The sequence below is a fragment of the Ascaphus truei genome, chromosome 10 (assembly GCF_040206685.1).
Source record: "Ascaphus truei isolate aAscTru1 chromosome 10, aAscTru1.hap1, whole genome shotgun sequence".
In the NCBI taxonomy this organism is placed as follows: domain Eukaryota; kingdom Metazoa; phylum Chordata; class Amphibia; order Anura; family Ascaphidae; genus Ascaphus; species Ascaphus truei.
This window is the reverse complement of record NC_134492.1, coordinates 11328367-11347810: the sequence shown is the minus strand read 5'-3', so window position 1 is coordinate 11347810 and position 19444 is coordinate 11328367. Positions and strand designations below refer to the sequence as shown.

The following is a 19444-nucleotide window of genomic DNA, read 5'->3' as shown; positions in this document are numbered from 1 at the left end:
ATCCAAAAACCTCCAAAAACCAATGGCGTCCAGCAAAACCAAAACAAGAAAAATATTTCGAACCAAACACCTGTGAAGGTGCCTACCCTTAATAATTGTTCATTCACACTTCTTTTCTTAGCTGTTTTGTGCAAACTAATTATACTGCCATCATTTGCCAAACAAATAAAAGTGAGGGCAATCTTTCTAAGGACGACATTTACATTGTACATTGATAAATAATTCACATTGTTTTCCTGCTGTATGAGAATGCACATTCAATCTGGTAAATGTAGCTTTGGAGTCTTGTATGTACTGTACGTATATACATTATATAACATTTTATTCATATAACGCCAATAGTATATGCAGCACTTTGCAAAATTACAATACAGGGAAGTGCATTCATAAAAAAATTAGTCATGGAGGTCAAGTGCTTCTGGAGTCAGTGGCATTGGTGTAAAATAATGTCTCTTAAAAGGCACATTCTCAGCTGGGCTTCAAAAATGTAAAGAGAATGTGCTTGACAAATATTGAGTGGAAGAGAGTTCCACGGGAAGGGAGAGATTAATGAAAAAGATGCAAGATGTAAGTAAACATCCTTGGTTCGAGCATAAGAAGAGAGTAGGGGTGTAATGAGAGATCAAAGTGGTGATATATGGATGTTCTAAGAACTGTAGTGCCTTACAGAAAAGGATGATCATTGTGTAGTTTATACAGAGACTAATTGGAAGTCAACAGAGAAATGTCTGAACTTCAGAAGCAGATATGAGTGTAGAAGAGAAGGCGATGACTCATAGCAACATTTTGAAAATGAGAATGGTATTTGAGACAGGAAAGCCAGATACAATTTATTTGCAGTAATCAATACGAGAGAGAACGGAGGCAAGCATTCATGTTTTAGTAGTTGATGGACAGCAAAAGACGCGTATCTTTGCTATGCTGCAGAGGTATAATCCCAAAACAGAAACAACCTACCGGAGACTCTCACATCCACCATCAATTTAATTTAAGTTCTTTACAAACTAAGGTTGTAACTGTAACTGTATTTTTAACCATGTATTATTTGTCATATGAACTATGTCCAGGACATACTTGAAAACGAGAGGTAACGGTCAATTTATTACTTCCTGGTAAAACATTTTATAAATAATTAAATATCTGAAACATTTAGTAACAGTGTTTATATGGGGGAGAAATAGAGGGAGAAGTTGATTGTAACCCCTAGGCGAGGGGTGCGCAAACATTTGTTGCTGCGCCCCCCTGCCTACTCTCCCCCCGTGGCCGCGCCCCCCCCAACGTTAGTCCGGCATCAAATGACACTGCGGGGTCATGTGACACGCGGCATCATTAGACGCCACGTTGCCATGGCGACGTGTGCCGAAGAGCCGACCGAATCTCTGTAAGTTGAGTTACAGAAGCCTTACGTGGTCCCCCGGCATTTAATTTAAATGTCTTGGGGAAGAGTGCAGGGCTCTGTAACCGTCGCACCCCCCCAAAAAAAATCTTGCGACCCCCAGTTTGCGCATCCCTGCCCTAGGCAATGTACTTGAGAGACTGGGGGCATAGGAGTGTTATTGACTGTAATGGAGAAGTGAACAATAGGACCATGTTAGGGAGGGTGTATAAGGGGCTCTGTTTTTAAATATGTTACGTTTGAGGTGATGATGGGCCATCCAGTCACAGATTGCTGATAGGCAATTGGTTATGTGTGGCTGAACTTCAGGTGTAAGGTCAAGTGCTGATATTTGTGTCATCAGCATAAAGATGAGGCAAATAGAGTAATAAGTGCACCTAGGATATATACTGTACAGAGAAGAGTAGGGGACCTAAACAGAGCCCTGAGACACAACAACAGAGATATCTGTAGAGGTAATGGAGGAGTTGGCAAAGAATTGAGCTTCCGCACAGCATTCTCAACTAAAACCGCATTCTCAACTGAAACCGCTCTCACCACAGTAGTTAAGGGTCTCTATACTACTGTCTACAACTAGTAGGGTCCCTCCTACAGTCTCTGTACGTTCTCCCTACCTACCAATTAGACTGTAAGCTCCTCGGAGCAGGGACTCTTCTTCCTTAATGTTACTTTTATGTCTGAAGCACTTATTCCCATAACCTGTTATTTATATTATCTGTTATTTATTTGATTACCACGTGTATTACTGCTGTTAAGCGCTATGTACAATAATGGCGCTAGATAAATAAAGACATACAATACAATATTGAAAAGACAGTGAGAGAGGTAGGAGAAAAACGAGGAGAGGGCATTGCCATGGATGCCAAGAGAGTGGAAAATGTGCAGGAGAAGAGGATGGTATTTAAAGCAGAGGCGAGGCCAAGAACAATCAGATTTGACAATATTGAGGGCTTTAGCTACTTTGGTGAGTGCGATTTCAGTTGAGTATGCTGTGCAGAACCTCGATTGGAGGGCATCAAATAGAAATAAAAAAATGTGAGTTGAGGGAATGAAGTACATATAAAAAAAAACCCACAGGATTCCAGAAGTTTAGAGGCAAAAGGCAAGAGAGAAACAGGTCAATTGTTAAAAGGTTAGGTTGGTTCAATGGTGTTAATCTTGAGAACAGGTTGGACAATAGCATGCTTAAAAAGAGCTGGAAAAATACCAGAGCAATGATATGCATTAAAGATACGTGAAGAGAATGAGGTTGAGGCTACATGTGGTGAATGTTTGAGAAGAGCAGCTGAAATACAGGCATACCCCGGTTTAAGGACACTCACTTTAAGTACACTCGCGAGTAAGTACATATCGCTAAATAGGAAAACGCCAGCTCACGCATGCGCCTGTCAGCACGTCCTGAACAGCAATACTGGCTCCCTACCTGTATCGAAGATGTGTGCAAGCGGGGAGACTATAGAGTCTGTTACACATGTGTTATTTACATCAGTTATGCACGTATATGAAGATTGCAGTACAGTACATGCATCGATAAGTGGGGAAAAGGTAGTGCTTCACTTTAAGTACATTTTCGCTTTACATACATGCTCCGGTCCCATTGCGTACGTTAATGCGGGGTATGCCTGTAATTCTTCCTCTCTAACATGAAAAGGAGATAAAGGTAGCAAGAAGTTGCTTAGGAAAGAGAGGAATGGAAAGGAAATAGGGTATTTCTCTGCAGATAGCTTCTACCTTGTCCTTTAAATAATTTTTAAAAAGGCGGCGTGGGTTAGATTTGTGCATTTTTAAGACAGGTAACGTAGCTCTGTTTTGCAAAATAAAAAGCAGAATTGAAGCAGCACAGGAGGAATGTGTTGTGAAGATAATCTGCTAGCAAAGGTGACTTCCTCCAGAAGCATTCATCAGAATTAGTGCAGGAGCAGAGAGAGATTGTGTGTGTGTGTGTGTGTGTGTGTGTGTGTGTGTGTGTGTGTGTGTGTGTGTGTGTGTGTGTGTGTGTGTGTGTGTGTGTGTGTGTGTGTGTGTGTGTGTGTGTGTGTGTGTGTGTGTGTGTGTGTGTGTGTGTGTGTGTGTATCCAGGGTTGGAGGTTGCAGCCCCGTGAATGTTGGCATACAGTATTGTTCTGATGAGGAGGCAGAGACCAAGTTAGAAATTGGTGTAAATCTACTACAGCTAATAGAATACCTTACTACACTATAATATCAAGAAGAGAATAAGGACAAAAGAGCAAAGCTTCGTGAAAAATGTCCACATTGGCAAAACAAATTGCAGATTTAGCTAAAACTGCACGGGAAAAAACAACCAAATTGTCGTAAAAACCCATTCATTTGAGTCACAATTATATTCCGAATTTGTGTACTGGAGATTAACAAATACAATTGTAATATGAACCAGAATACATTCCCACGTGGCTAGTCTTAGTTGCACAACAGTCCTACAGATATAATCTGAGAATGTTATGGGGCTGAAGGTCAGGGGATTGGGTCCGGCACTGAAAGTTAATATATGTTTTAACCTCTCTGTCGATTTTTTTTTATTTCAACCCCTTCTCGCCTCCTGAACCCCACTTCCCTTCACACTGCTGATGGATGGTTCTCCATGCTCTCTACATTTTACAGGGCCAGCCTTAAGGCAAGGTGAGCCAGGTGGGCTGCCGTGGGTACCGCGCCCTCTGGGGCCCCACGCTCCCTCCTCCTGTTGGTGCCGGGATCCAACTTCTGCCCGACGAGAGAAGGGAGCTGGAGGAGGCAGCACAGGGCCCCCGGACCAATCCCAAGGTAAGAGAGAGGGTGTGTGTGTGTGTGTGTGGAGGGTGGGGGTGTTAATTTCTCTGAAGCGGCCCTCCTTCTGCAGCATAGTGTTGTCATGACAATGTGACGTCAAATGCCACTGTGACGTCTTGACGCCGCTATGCTGCAGGAGGGTCGCGCTTAAAGGAATCGCTTTGGTCAGCAGGTAAGCACCCTTACCTAATTCTACCAGGGGGCCCCGCTGCCGGCATGCTGCCTTGGGCCCTGCCCCTGCAAAGGCTAAGGCCGACCCTGATTTTCTCACTATCCCTTTCATCCATTTATTGCCCAGAATATTTATTTCGTATTCCCTCTGCCAGTCCTTCTCACCTCATCCGCCTTAGATCAGGGGTGCGCAAACTGGGGTGCGCAAGATTCTCTGCGGGGAGCGTGCAGTTTACAGAGGCCCTGCGCACTTCCCAATGGGGGAGCGGCGAAGGCCTCTGTAAACATCCCTTACCTTGGCCCAGACGGCTTTTGTGGACGAGTTGCCTTGGCAAGCAGCATCAAATAACACCACAGGGTCACATGATGCCGCGTTGCCAAGGCGTTGTGATGTCAGAACGCCGGAGCCAAGGTAAGGAAGTGGGGAGCAAGGAATGGGGGGGAGAGCCGGCTGGGGGGCGCAGGGGAAAAAGATTGCGCACCCATGTCCTAGATTGCGATCATGGATTTTACATCTGTGTTAAGCTCCTGGAATCTCTGTAAATCAATATTGATGACCTGAAGAAGAGAGAGAACTCTAGAAAGCTTGTCTTATAATATCTATTGTTAGTCCAAATAAAAAAGGTAATCACCTAACACTGAAGTACTCATTTACTTTGCACTATTGCAACTGGACTAACACGGCTATTTGTACTTACTTCATGTATGTGTAACCCCTTTCCCCCCCACCCTAAGGGAGATCCAGTTCTGGTTACCGGTGTAGTGCTGATCACCTGTTAGGCTTACAGGATACTGAGTGTCCACCGGTGTTAGTGGGGATAGACAGGACTGGCTTTTGGACCAGTCGCTCCCATCTCTGGTACAGCGCCTCCATTCCAGCAGGACCCATCATAGACAGGTGTAGTCCCTGCAGGAAAACTCTTCCCCCTTGATATACTGCAGTCTCAGGCAGGAGTAAACATAACTGAGTCTTTATTCTTTATTTATATACAGCACAGCATGGTACACTGACATCATACAGCATACATCAGCACACTCTTTTCTTCTGAGGCCCCAGGAGTCTCTCCTTAGCTCTCACACTCCCTGGTGGAGTGGATGCTTCCACTCCCCTGCGGGAGGGAAGGCCTGGCACCCTGGTTCAGAATAGAATACCTCTCCCCCAGAGGGGAAAGGATAGAACACACCTCTCTCACTGAGGAGTGAGAGAGAACCTCAATTTGGAGCTGTAGACCCTTTTTGTTACCGGGGGAGGGTCCCCAGGTCAACGCCCCTATTATGGGCAGTACTCGGCCTTGGACCACCCCCCCCCCAGTCACTACTAGGGAGTGGTTTACTGCAGTACGGTAGAGATTAACCTAACACTGTCTGCTCTGGTACCAGGGCTTATGTGTAAGACTGGGCAGATTAGTAGCCATGGGGGGTACCTGGCTACATATGTTTAAGAAAAGGTAACTAGAGATACAGTAGGTTTGGTAAGGAACATTGGTATAATCTTTTATATATTAGTAAACACGGTAGTTATCAGGGAAATGGACAAAGCTCAGTTTCGCTATAAATACATTTGTTTGTAAAATACAGTATATGTATTGGAAAAAAAACACAGAAGTGAAAATCCACATTCTATACTGTGAATATCACTACTCACCATGTAAAATAAGGAATGGTAACTGGGAAGTACAACTTACTTTTAGGTACAGAGATCACAGCCTCTTTCTGCAGAAATGATAAGTTGAAATATCTGTGACAAATGTATAGTTGTGGGTTATCTATGTCAATTGTGTGCCTTGAATACACTTGACGAAGTGTGCAGCAGCGGCAGGAGAGCTCCCACGCCTGCAGATGGTTGAAGATGGACAGCGGGCGGGAGTGTGGTGGCAGGACAGGTCCCAAGTCTGCAGGTGAATGAAGATAAGACAGCGGGCGTGCGGTGGCAGAGGCGGCTAATTGATCATAATAGCAGGAGAGCTGAGCAGGAGCAGAGCGGCATAGGGGAACGGCTTGGGAGGTGCACACTGTAACACCGGAAGTTGACCGGTGTCTGACTTCCGGTTACAGTGTGCACCTCCCAAACTGTTCCCCTATGCAGCTCTGCTCCTGCTCAGCTCTCCTGCTATTATGATCTCCTGTCGCCGCACGCCCGCTGTCTTCTTATATTCATTCACCTGCAGACTTTGGACCTGTCCTGTTGCCGCACACCCACCCGCTGTCCATCTTCAACCGTCTGCAGACGTGGGACCTCTCCTGTCGTTGCCGTCCGCTTCATCCTCCGCTGACATGGGACCTCTCCTGAAACATGTTAAGTGAAAAAGTAATTTTCCTCTATTGTAAGGGCCAAATCGATGGTGCGTCTTACAATCGAAGGCGTCTTACAATCGAGGAAATACAGTGTATATATATATATATATTGTGAAAGAAACCAGGGTATGGTGATAAATTCCATATATAGGGCTCCCAGGATACTGAACAGTTTCTATCCTGTTTAGGCTGGAAAGTGCAGCCTCAGAATGCATGCACTCCATCCCACAGTTTGGCAAGTGCTGGAACTGGGGGGTGAGGATCCAGACCAGGGATTGTCTGCTGCCTGATTTCTGTCACCTGTCCTGCTGGTTGGAGATCAGGTATTTAAGGCTGATTTCCTGGTTCCTCTCCCCTCTCCCCAAGAGCCTGGAGGCAGGAAGGCTGCTGGAAGCAGAGAGGGGAAACGCCTCTCACCCAACAGGTTAAATCATTTTGTTCCTTTTGTCTAAGACTGCAAAGTTCCTTATTTTGTTGTTGGAACTGGATAAGCCACTTCAACCTTGAGTCAGGGAAAACCTTAGTTAAGTTATCGCTCAGACGAGCAGGGTTTTTGTTTGCTTATGTATTATTTTGAATTCCGTGTGGCAGTCTCAGTGCCTGGGACTGAATAAACCAGGCAATAGCCTGTTTAAAGGAACAGCACGTTACGCCTCGTCATTTAACCTACCCTCAAAGACCGTGTTCTAACAGTCCCGGACAGACGGCGGAGCCCCGGAGTAAGCCGTTTGTCAAAATATTCAAAGCATTTTAAGAAATCTTTGATTTGTCAAGACTGGGGTTGTATTTACAAAGGCCTAACCTTGCACGTGTGCTGTTCTTTGCCTTTTGCTGGTACACTGAACAAGACAATACATTGAATCAATTCACTGAGCCTGCATTTTCTCAACTCATTTGATGTTGCTTAGTCAGCTATATAACATGTTAACCATCCTCCTGGCTCATGGTCCCCAAGATCTGTTTAGTTTGGTAAAGTAGATTTACTTTGTATTCAATTCACAATATTCCCAAATTACATTTGTGTACTGTAGTGCCAAATGTTTATAACTGCAGGACCAGCGAACCGTGCAGAGTATATTGCAGCTCTAATCTTCCCTGCGATTATAGGAAAATACGGTAAAATAAAATCACGGGTTTCTGTTCTCTTGCAAGTCCTGCATTCTGAGGTTCATTATCATGCCGGGGGCGGCCAACGCCAGTCCTCAAGGGCCACCAACAGGTCAATTGTTAAGGATATCCCTGCTTCAGCACAGATGGCTCAGTCAAAGACCTTGGTGAATAAATGGAACAGCTAACGCTAACCGAATTCCCTACCTTCACCAGCAAATCTATTCACATTTTAGAAGTATGAAAGATGTTTAAACCGTGCAATAGTCCAGTCCAGGGACGCCCCGATTCCCAAGATACTTACTGGTAAAGTTCCTGGAATTACTTCCTGGTTTTTAAAGAGGATTTATATGGCTGTCCAATAGGAAGCCACAACCAATGATTGACCAGTTTCCTATTGGCCAGTGATTTGGCCACCATTTTGTTTTCCCTGAGGGAAATTTAAACCTGATAACTTCACTTTTAAATATATCTGGAGCCGGGGGGATCCCGATACTGAAAATAGTCTCGATTGTCACAAGGGACCCCCTGAAAATGGTTGGTAAAAAAAAAAAAAAGTTGGAAGGACTGCTCTGGCAACGTTTGGTTACCGAGCCCCATGGTTTTCACATCATTTTTTTGGTGTATATTTTACTTTGACATGTGATATTTGGGGTGTTCTACAGGTAACAGGTTCATCAATGTACTTATTGATTGGTATTGTCACGTAAGGCACACCTGTGAGCACGTGACCTGCATATGGGACAAGGGTTAATACACAGCTATCTACTGTAGCAGACCGATTTTTCACCTTCCGCCAAGGTCCCTCATGAGTAATATCTCCCCTCAATCCATCCCCATATACCATCTGTCACGCACATTACACTTGTGAGCACGTGACTTAGATATGCAACCAGGGTTAATACGCACAGCTTCTCTAGCCAACTCGCCTTTCTCCTGTGCAAGGTACTTTCAATTAGTTCATATTTACCCCTTACTCGATTGCAATCATATCTATCCGCTGTCACCACCCAAGAAATAGCAAATATGATATTTGCAGAGTCTAAGGTCCCTATTTATTAAAGTAAATCTAGGCACTTAACACACATATCAGTTGTAGCAAAATGTCTCAAAATGTACTTCACTTTATACAAAGCGCGCAAACAGTTCATTCAGAGCCCAAAGCATCACTTATTAAAGTTTTGTTTTAATAATATATATAAAAATACAGTGCTTAAGTTACAGGAAAAGATTATTGCAAGAACAAACAGTTACAATAAATGCAGAGTAGTTTCTTAAACTAAAATGATAAAACATAAACAGGAATCTCTATACAGTATGTTACAATATGTAATTGTGGAAAACCCCAGAGGTCACTGGCGTAGGAAAGATGAGAACTCTCGTGTCTGATATTAAAACGCACCTTATTAAAGTCAAAGGCCGTGATTGCACTGCATGCTGGCGCGCATGTGAATGCAGAAAGTGGAAAGGAGCGCACGATCCAACGGAGCGAAGAGAGGACCCAATACCAAAAAGATATAAACTTTATTGGGTCATAAACCTAAAATCCAAGATCCAATAAACCTAAGATCGTGCGCTCGTTTCCACTTTCTGCATCAACTATCCTGGAAGCTGCACATCCTGCCAGTCCCAAACCAAGGATACGTGAGTACTTTATTACTGCTACAAGGTTGCCTCCAATGAGACTGATCATGGGGGGTTATTCCTGCCCATTACCTGTCTTCAGGAGGCTTATTACCTAATATTGCTAGCTATACTCACTATTATTGTTTTCTGGATTACACTTGGACATTGGCATTGGCTATCATTGGTTATTATAATTAGCATTTGAGCGCTACTTCATCTCTATCTATCTGGCATGCATGTGAAGCATGCACTGCAGGCAGGAGGCATCGGAAGATGACAAGGAGGCGTGGCCGTGACATCACGTGCGCGGTTTGCCCCCATTGGCTGAACCGCACACGTGACGGGGGCCGTGAGACAGCCCTCGCGCTCAAAAAAATTGATTTGTCTCCTCAGGATTCAGCCTCTCCTTTGTGCTTCCGCGTGGTCGTGGTCGCGCACACTATGTGCAGATTCATTGTAGTTGTTTTGGCGCGCACGCCGTCGCCAGCACTATAATTGCGGCCTAACTCATAATTAAAAAGGAGGGTTGTATATTCGAACCCCTTCATGCAGAACACCATAAACCCCCCCCCCCCCTGTCATCAATCAGCCACTGGGTTGCCAGTTTTACAACTTAGAAGAAAGAAAACTCATCTTGTGAAGTTTAAAGTCTGACTGATTATAGAAACACACACATAATTTAATTTCCCTATTTAAACAGACTTGAGTCATATATCAATAGATACAGGTGAGTTTGTAAGGCGAGAATATAACAATACTCATTTTGACCAGCTTGCCCCTATATCTGTCCCTTAATCTATCCACCCCCGAATGACAACCCCCGAAACATCAAGTGCTTGGCCTTATTGCATCTGTCTCCTTGCAAAGATTACAAATATCTACACGTTATTCTTCAGAATAGAGGTTATCCGATGATATCCTATTTTTAATATAGCCTTCCAGATAAGTGGTGTCCTGTTTGTCACCTCTCTCTGGGATGCTCAGGGGATATTTCAAGAATGCAAGGATTTATTAAAGGCTGACAGCCGAGCATCTGGCGATCGTCCCCAGCCTTCTAAACTACACATACTGTAGTGTATTTCACTTTTAGTGGGCCATCAGTGATAGCCCCCCCAATTACGCCCTCTTTGTAGATCAGAGCAGACACAGGAAGGCTCTTGACATGATTTAAAAAAAAAAAATCTTTGTATTTTTAAGTCAAACTGTAGCCACATTAACCCCTTTCATACCAGATTGATTAAAATACTTAATATTCCCCACCATTTTTATTACAGGTATGATGAACCAAATTCTTCCCCTCTAAAATACATACATTTATTTGTATGTGAAATGTTTACAGTGGTTTTTGTGCATGTATTAGATCCCTGGGATCCTGATTATTATCAATTTAACATTAAAAAGCATTTTAGGGATGGATGGAAAAAAAATCTGCAACATTTTAGAACAAAATATGTTTTGCACCTTTAGAATAAAATGATCTCAGATAAAAGACAATCACATTACTATTCATTATACATTGTGGCAGTAAATAATATGAGATAGGCATGAAAATAATTATTTCCGCTAACCTCCTGCATACTCTATCCTACTGAGCTTTATTTAAAGTGGGGGGTGGGTGAGGCGAGAGAGGAGGAGTGGGGGGGTGAGACAAGAGAGGAGGAGTGGGGGGGAGGAGAGAGAGGAGGAGTGGGGGGTGAGACGAGAGAGGAGGAGGGTGGGGTGAGGCGAAAGAGGAGGAGTGGTGGGGTTAGGCGAGAGGAGGAGTGGTGGGGTTAGGCGAGAGAGGAGGAGTGGGGGGGGTGAGGCGAGAGAGGAGGAGTGGGGGGGTGAGGCGAGAGAGGAGGAGTGGGGGGTGAGGCGAGAGAGGAGGAGTGGGGGGGTGAGGCGAGAGAGAAGGTGTGGGGGGGTGAGACGAGAGAGGAGGAGTGGAGGATAAGACGAAAGAGGAGGAGTGGGGGGTGAGACGAGAGACGAGGAGTGGGGGGTGAGGCAAGAGAGGAGGAGTGGTGCAGTGAGACAAGAGAGGAGGAGTGGGGGGGAGGAGAGAGAGGAGGAGTGGGGGGGTGAGACGAGAGAGGAGGAGGGTGGAGTGAGGCGAAAGAGGAGGAGTGGTGGGGTTAGGCGAGAGGAGGAGTGGTGGGGTTAGGCGAGAGAGGAGGAGTGGGGGGGTGAGGCAAGAGAGGAGTAGTGGTGCAGTGAGGCAAGAGAGGAGGAGTGGGGGGTGAAACGAGAGTGGAGGAGTGGGGGGTGAGACGAGAGAGGAGGAGTGGGGGGTGAGACGAGAGAGGAGGAGTGGGGGGGTGAGGCAAGAGAGGAGGAGTGGTGCAGTGAGGCAAGAGAGGAGGAGTGGGGGGGTGAAACGAGAGTGGAGGAGTGGGGGGTGAGACGAGAGAGGAGGAGTGGGGGAGTGAGACGGGAGAGGAGGAGTGGGGGGGGGGTGAGGTGAGAGAGAAGGAGTGGGGGGGTGAGGCGAGAGAGGAGTGGGGGGGGGTGAGGCGAGAGAGAAGTAGTGGGGGGGGGGGGGTGAGGCGAGAGAGGAGGTGGGGGATGAGACGAGAGAGGAGGAGTGGGAGTGAGATGAAAGAGGAGGAGTGGGGGGTGAGACGAGAGTGGAGGAGTGGGGGGTGAGACGGGAGAGGATGAGGAGGGTTAAGAGAGAATGGGGCTATAATAACATTTAAAAACCATTTAAAAAAAATCTGAAAGTTCAGGGGGGTGGGGGGGGGGGGGCACAGGGCTGTAAGTTCCCTTAGGGTTCCGAATACCCTTGCACAAGCCCTGGATGGAGCGTACTTAGAAGACAAAAGATATTCTTTCAAAGGAACCCAGTGCCTCAAGAGGAAAGAGCCTGATCAGTGTATTTTGCTTGTGTTCACCTATGGAAGTGAAGCCTGGACCCTAAAAAATTGCAGATAATTCAGACACTTCAGACAACTTGAAGTATGAAGCGGTGATAAAACCAGAACAGACAGGAAAACGAATGAATGGATTGGAAAACAAACCAATGTCTGTGGACATCTCCATAATAGTGAAGAAATGAAAAGTGCAGTGGGCTGGACATTTCTCAAAGACAAATTAACAAGAGCAGAGGATGAAATCAGGTAATTTGTTAGAGCAACATGGAGCAGAAAGACTTGTGACTGCAATACCTGTAAGATCATTGGGGAAGCCCCCATTCAGTAATGGATCGACAAGGGCTGAAGATGATTATGAGAGATAGATAGATAGATAGATAGATAGATAGATAGATAGATAGATAGATAGATAGATAGATAGATAGATAGATAGATAGATACATAGATACATACATAGATAGATAGATACATAGATACATACATAGATACATAGATACATACATAGATACATAGATACATAGATACATAGATACATAGATATGTCAATGGGTCATACATGATCTGCGCTGCTACACTAGATTGTAACATGACAGAACAACTTTGTAAATATGGGCCAATATCACAGTTAGTTACTGTATTTTAAATATATTTTACAAGATTAGTCACCGATAGGATTTGGGAATGTATCACCATTCAGTGGTTTACATGTCTAATTCCTGCACTTCTGGAATTTCAACTTTTAAGTAAACGACGGGGGGAAAAAAAGAAAAACTTTCTTGCTGGCGCATACATGACATACTTAAACTTCTCGGCGCGACTTCAGTTCAAGAGATTTTAACATTTAGTAATTGCATTTTTTTAAGTGTATCATTTATAGAAATTGAGAGGAGGTCTTGAAGTTAATGAATGTACAATATAACTACAGATCAACCTTAATATGAAATATGGAAATCATTCTAGGTTGAAATTCAAACTGCTTTTAGAAAGAGGCAAGTACAGGGTATACAAATTATCTTCCATAAATCAGCATTCGCCTAATAAAACGTAATGGAATAGCTAATACAATTTATGATGGTAAAATAAAACTAGATTACACTCTGTGTAACTGATTTGCTTTATCTCTGTTTTGAAATATAGAACTTTCTTCAAACCATGTATCCTCACAGTGCTATTCTATTTTCTGCAGGAGTGCAATTCCTTAAATTTTTGCTTTTAATGTCAAAATGAATATTGAAATACTGCACATATATTATATAAGGTATTTTCATATTATGGGTAATTGTGCTTTGTAATTGTAGTCTGCATCCCTCCTGGCAGTAAACCCTGGTACAATCATTTTGCCAGTAGTTGATATGGGGTCTTCCCCTACTTGGTGCTGCACTTGAGTGACGGGGGAGGCGGTGACATCATACTGGTGCCCTCCTTCTGCTGTACTTAAGGGCAGGCACCGCTCAAATTCAGGAGTGGCCTTCCCCCACTGAGGAAGGCAGGTCACACAACTGGGAGCCTGAGATTGGGGCCTACCCTTGTGCTCTTCCCTCTGGGGAAGAGTGAGTGTGGACCATACCTCCCCCTACTAGGGAGGTGGAAAGCTAGGATGGCTGTGGGTGCCCTTGGCCTGCAGTGATGGTCCAGGGACCATCCTTCAGTGAGAGCTGAGTACTGCATCTGGCAGAAACCTGCCATGTAACTGTGCTGTACAGAAGACAATAAACCGTTCCTGTTGTTATATACCTCCTGCCTGGTGTGTGACCTTACTGGGGGGAGAGGTAATAGTTCTACCTGGGAGATCACATTCCTATGGCAGATGGAGGCGCTAAAGAGATATGTGGGGTATGAACCCCAGAAGCCTGATCCTGTGTCCCCACTACCATCGGCGGACGACTCAGCCCTCCTGTTGCCAGCAGGTACATGCACCATACACCGTAGTAATGGACAAATCTCCCACCTGGTGGGGGAAACACTGTTACATATATACAATATAGACCTTTCCTAATTGATTTAAATAGGAAAATAATTTGAATTAGCCTCTTATTCTGCATGCAAACATTGCAAACTAATATGTTACATACATTAAAGCTGCAATCCTGTGTCACCAAGTGTGTTTCTGCGATCTCCTCATGGATGTCCAATCATTATCTTAAACTTAACATATCAAAAATTAAACTTATACATTCCCCTCCTAACTCTACACCTACTGTATACCTGACGCCAACATAATCCCAATACCCCAATCTAGATGCCTAGGCGTCATTCTTGACTACTCCTTCTCCATCATCCCACACATTCAGTACCTCACCCACCCATGTCTTTCCACCTCCCCCACTACTTTCTTTCGCTCTCCCCTCCAAAACTTTCCCTGTGCTTGTGCCCCAGCTCTGGAATTCTCTACCTTGCACAATTAGACACCCTACCATACATATATTTAAAAGTCCTTTAAAGACACACTTTTTCCAAGAGGACCTACAGTATAGTATCCAACACTCTCCTGGCATTTCTTTTACCTTCATCCTAGAGTTCTGATGTTGATGGCCAAGCCCTCGCTAAGAAACTCACACACACTATTCCTTGTGTATTCACTCCCCTCCTTCTAGATTGTAAGCTACTTGGGGCAGTTACCTCCTTCCTATTGTCTGTATGTCTTAATATATATGTACTCTTTTGTCATACAATCATATATTATCCTCCCTACCACATTGTACTGCGCTGTGGGAATATTTTGGTGCCATGCAAACGAAAGATAACAATACAAATAATAACTATCACAGACAGGGTAGCAGCAGAGACATCCCAATATACTCTTTATTTTAGTAAAAGCCCATCGATAAATGACCTCTCTTGCACTAATAATTCAAGTTTAGTGGGTTAATAACCAGGACATGGTGATGCTTCTTTTTTAACCCACGTATTTAACTTTATCATTACCATATAATGCCTGTGGCTGCTATTCATTGCTATTTAAGCTCTTATATCTATGAAATGGTTTAAAAAATATTTATGTAGCAACATAGATGGGCGATAATGACCTTTAAGACAGAGGTCTGCCCTTAGTGAAGCTCATTATTAGTTTGGGAGGAGAAAGGATACATTAAAATGAACATGTTAGTGTTTTCAGACGGATGAACTGTAATATATATAAACTCATCAGAAAAGCAGATTTCCCTTTGAGTTAACGCCGTATACTGTATGACAGCCGTTAGGAAGACATTGCATGGCAGTGGGGCCAACTCCAGTCCTCAAGGGCCACCAACAGGTCAGGTTTTAAAGATATCCCTGATTCAGCACAGGTGGTTCAATCAGTCAAGGACTGATTGCCCTGTGCTGAAGCAGGGATTTCCTTCAAACCTGACCTGTTGGTGGCTGTTGAGAGCTGAGTTGGCTGCCCTGCTTTATCTCAAACAATGGGTAGATAGTAATGATAAGGTGAGGTTTCAGAACTACTAACCCTTTAGTTACTATAGCGGGTATGATGGCATACATGATACATAACTTCATAACCACGCTTGCTACAAAGTGTTATGCTTGCTAAGAAGTTAATGTTCTGGGATTTTATATGCGGCTTTGTTTTTTTGCCATTTTTGTACTGTTCCAGGCTGGCCTAATAGATTTCCGAATTGTTTGGTTAACCCCCCTGGATTGGGTGAATCAAATTCCTATCCAAAGGGCTTTGATTACCTTATCACACTTATATATCTATTGAATAGCATGTGTATGAGTATTTACGGGCAAATTACTCATTTGCGTTGTCATTTCCATTCCAGAAAACAATACCTTGTTTTGTTTTTCCGAGGCTGCTTTGGGTAACTTCACCCTTTACTGAGCTGGGAAGAGACATCAGCAAAAGTGCAATCTTTGGAGTATACTGAAGAGGGCCCTGAGTATTAAATCTGGTGTAGTTATGCTCTGGGTTGCCATTGGGAACAGAGAAATAAACCAGTTTGCCAGAGAGCGGACTCCTGGTGCGAAACGCATGGGGGGATTTTTTCTCTGTTTTCCCCATTTTTTTGTATTTTATTATGATCCATTAATGTCAATTGTTATATTCTTGCATTATCCTGGGATTGCGATTCTCCATCTGTCTTCTACACTTTCCTTTGTCAGAGAGCTGACACCTCAGAGAGCTGACACCTGGTGCGAAACGCGCGGGAGGATCCCTCTATATTTTAGTTTCCTATGGTGCCATGGTGAATAAAATAAAGTTACTTACAGTTCACAGTGACTTTCACTTTCTTCACATCCGGAGAGGACACATCGTTTTCAGCAGCACATTCATATTCCCCTGCCTGGTCTCTTGTAATTCCATAAATATCCAAATATTGGCCACTTCCAAAGGGTTTTGCTAAAAAAAAAAAAAAAAAAGTGACATTAAAAAAAACCAAGTTAAAAACATTTCAATAGAAATATTATGTGCAGTCCCTGTATGAGGTTTTTTTTTTTTTTTAAGTACCAGTACCAAGTGTCCCCCAAAAACCTGAGGACTCTCCGTGTTCCCGAAGTATTTCAGTTTTATCCTGTGATACTGTATGGCACAAAAAAAAATGCCAAATAGGGTTGCAGGGTCACCAACAGAAAGCTGCAACATCACTCCTGATGATGTTACAGCTCTGTGAGCGCGTTGAGTGAGCCGGACCCAGCGGCCATAGTGAGTCCACCATGCAATTATTTTTGCCCAGTGGAAAAAGCTTGTTGAATCTCAGGAACCCCCAGAAACTGAATACTGTGGATCAGCTCTGAGGGATACCCTTGTTCAGGACGTATATACAAAATACTTTCCCCTCCCCCCAAAAGCGAGCAGCATGGACTGCTGATTTAGGTCCAAAGTGACAGTGTTTCACCAGCTTATATAACACAATATATAACACAGCAATGATTTTTTTATGTTATTTTATTTTTTCTTAACAGAACGGACAGTGTACGCAGCGATGTATGTTGGATTATGAAGGCACAGCGACTACCTGCACCAAAGAGAGTACATTAGTTTTAGTGCCTGAGTCAGAGGGAGATAAAGTGACTTGCTCAAGGCCACTAGGAGAGTCTACGCTAGGATATGAACTGGCTTCACCCATCACAGAGTTCTTACAACTAAGCTTCACCCTCAGCCAAAACATTGGACCCAAATGTGCTAAGTTGTGCTATACTATAAGAGATTTTCTGGCGCCGGAAGACACTTAAAATGAATAAGCCTCCAGGTATCCTCGGGAGCTGGAATGGGTTTTACAGCATAGCGCTGCTTAGTAAATATGGTCAAGAATGTCTCTGTGGCTTAAATCCTGCTAATCTTTATGTATTTCACTTGGAAAATGTAAACTTTTTTCACAGAATGAAATCTTCAAATCCAAACATGGTTGCTACAGTAATTCTCAGAGTGCCTGAAGAATTTACAATCCGAAACATAACAGATGCTGACAGCCTTTTAGTACAGAAGAAAAAATATACAAAGAGCACGGATTATACACATACATATTACTAATCTTCATCTAAATAAAAACAAATATAAGAATAGGCAATAACAGACAATGACATTAGAGAAAAAAAGATGTCCTGTATTTACAGAAGACCTACAGTGAATATATAATGTGGTAATTCCAAATACAAGAACAAGTATTTGCAAATTGCATGAAGATTGCTTTATTCTGTGATATTCATGATAAAAGAATTATGAAAAGAAGTCTTCTACAATAGAGACAGCTGTTACTGTTTTTATGCATGATTGCTGCTATGCTCCTCTGTGGCCAGGTGAAATCCATTTCTAGACACAATGTTTACTAACAACCTCAACAGATATTGATATAATGTTAGAAAGAAAGACATTTGTTTATTGGCCAGAACAGCTCCTCATTTCAGATCCCTATGCTGTATTCTGTGTGTACACAAATGCTGCTATAATTTTGGCATATCTAGAATTATTTGCATCCAACAATACCCATGGTGGATTTTGGAAGGTATCCTGGGTACGGTACATAATGGGGTAAAACCGTGGTAAAAAAATAACTGTACCAGAATTATCAAAATAATCCGATTGCGTTCCATTGGGTTCATTTTGCTAAATCTGAGGCTGTTTCTTGCTTCCATTTTGTCCGGTTTGAAACCAGAAGATTTTGATAAATCGCCCACTTAGTGTATAAGTTACAGAAATGACTTAAAGTATTTATATCGAATGTAACATATTTTCCCTGTACCAGGTGTTCATTTCCAGACGGACTAACTGGAGTTTATAACACACAAGGTTCTGAAATTTATACAGCGTCATTTCGATTTTTTTTTCTAGTGCGCCACTTACCAAGAAAGTGCTAGTACTAGATCGTGTGTAGGAACTTAGTGAGGACATCCATCCCCACCTGCAACCGGGATCATAGACATTTTTTACAGACAGTCTGGATATTTTCTTTGACATAATCCACTTTAATATTTTGTGTTACTAGCAAAATCCTTAATAATTACACTCAATGAAAGTATGCAGAGAGGAAAAACAGCAGGGAACCAAACCAGTACTCAGTGTAAGACAAACACAGTGGAATAGAATAAGACTATGGGCCTCATGCGCTAAGCGCCGAAAAGCGTTTAATCGCCATTTTCTCGCCAAAAAAGGCTTTGCGATTCAGTAAGTGCTGATAAGTGGCCAAAATCGGCATTTTTTCTTCCCGATAAAAAATTATCGGCAGCAAGCCACTTTCCGGCACCATTCGCCACTTTTTAAAATTGGCTGTATTCTAGTAGCCCCGATTATCTTATCGGTTCTTATCGGTGCTGAACGGCACTCTCGAAAAGATATTTTAGCGCCAATTCGTCCCGCCAACTAAAAGTTGGTGGGTTGGTGAGGAGAAGGATCGGCAAGGTTGGCGGGACGGCACTTAGAAAAAATAGCAAATCTCCAGATGCCTTTTAATGATGCATATGCCCATATAATTAGTTCATGTGAACATGTGACAATATCATGCAAACTTCTACATGTTGCAACGTTGTTTGTAAACGTTTATTTCATGGTTGCATCCAAATGAGATTACTGAGTGTTGCGTAAATAAGTGGTATATGCATTTAACATTCCATAATGACTTTGTATAAATTATTAGTATAAAGCTTAACGTCACATCATAGTCAAATATCATCATTGCCTGATGAACACACACGATGAATCCGTATTATTTGTACTGGATACACTTTGGGAGTTCACAAGTACTATATGTTTATTTGACAGCTTGCACGTAATTAA

At 43.2% G+C, this 19444-nt stretch overlaps 1 protein-coding gene across 9 annotated transcripts in view; it reads right to left on the bottom strand.

The window, feature by feature from the left end:
• The window catches only part of NEGR1 (neuronal growth regulator 1), a 379181-nt gene that overhangs the window by 143642 nt on the left and 216095 nt on the right, over positions 1–19444 (bottom strand). For 8 of the 9 annotated variants that reach the window (XM_075615814.1, XM_075615817.1, XM_075615818.1 and 5 more), the window contains one exon: positions 16442–16573. The exons of the other annotated variant lie outside the window; for it this stretch is intronic. In XM_075615814.1, the coding sequence (XP_075471929.1) occupies positions 16442–16573 (132 nt within the window). The remainder of the gene's footprint in view (positions 1–16441; positions 16574–19444) is intronic. 9 annotated transcript variants of the gene reach the window in all.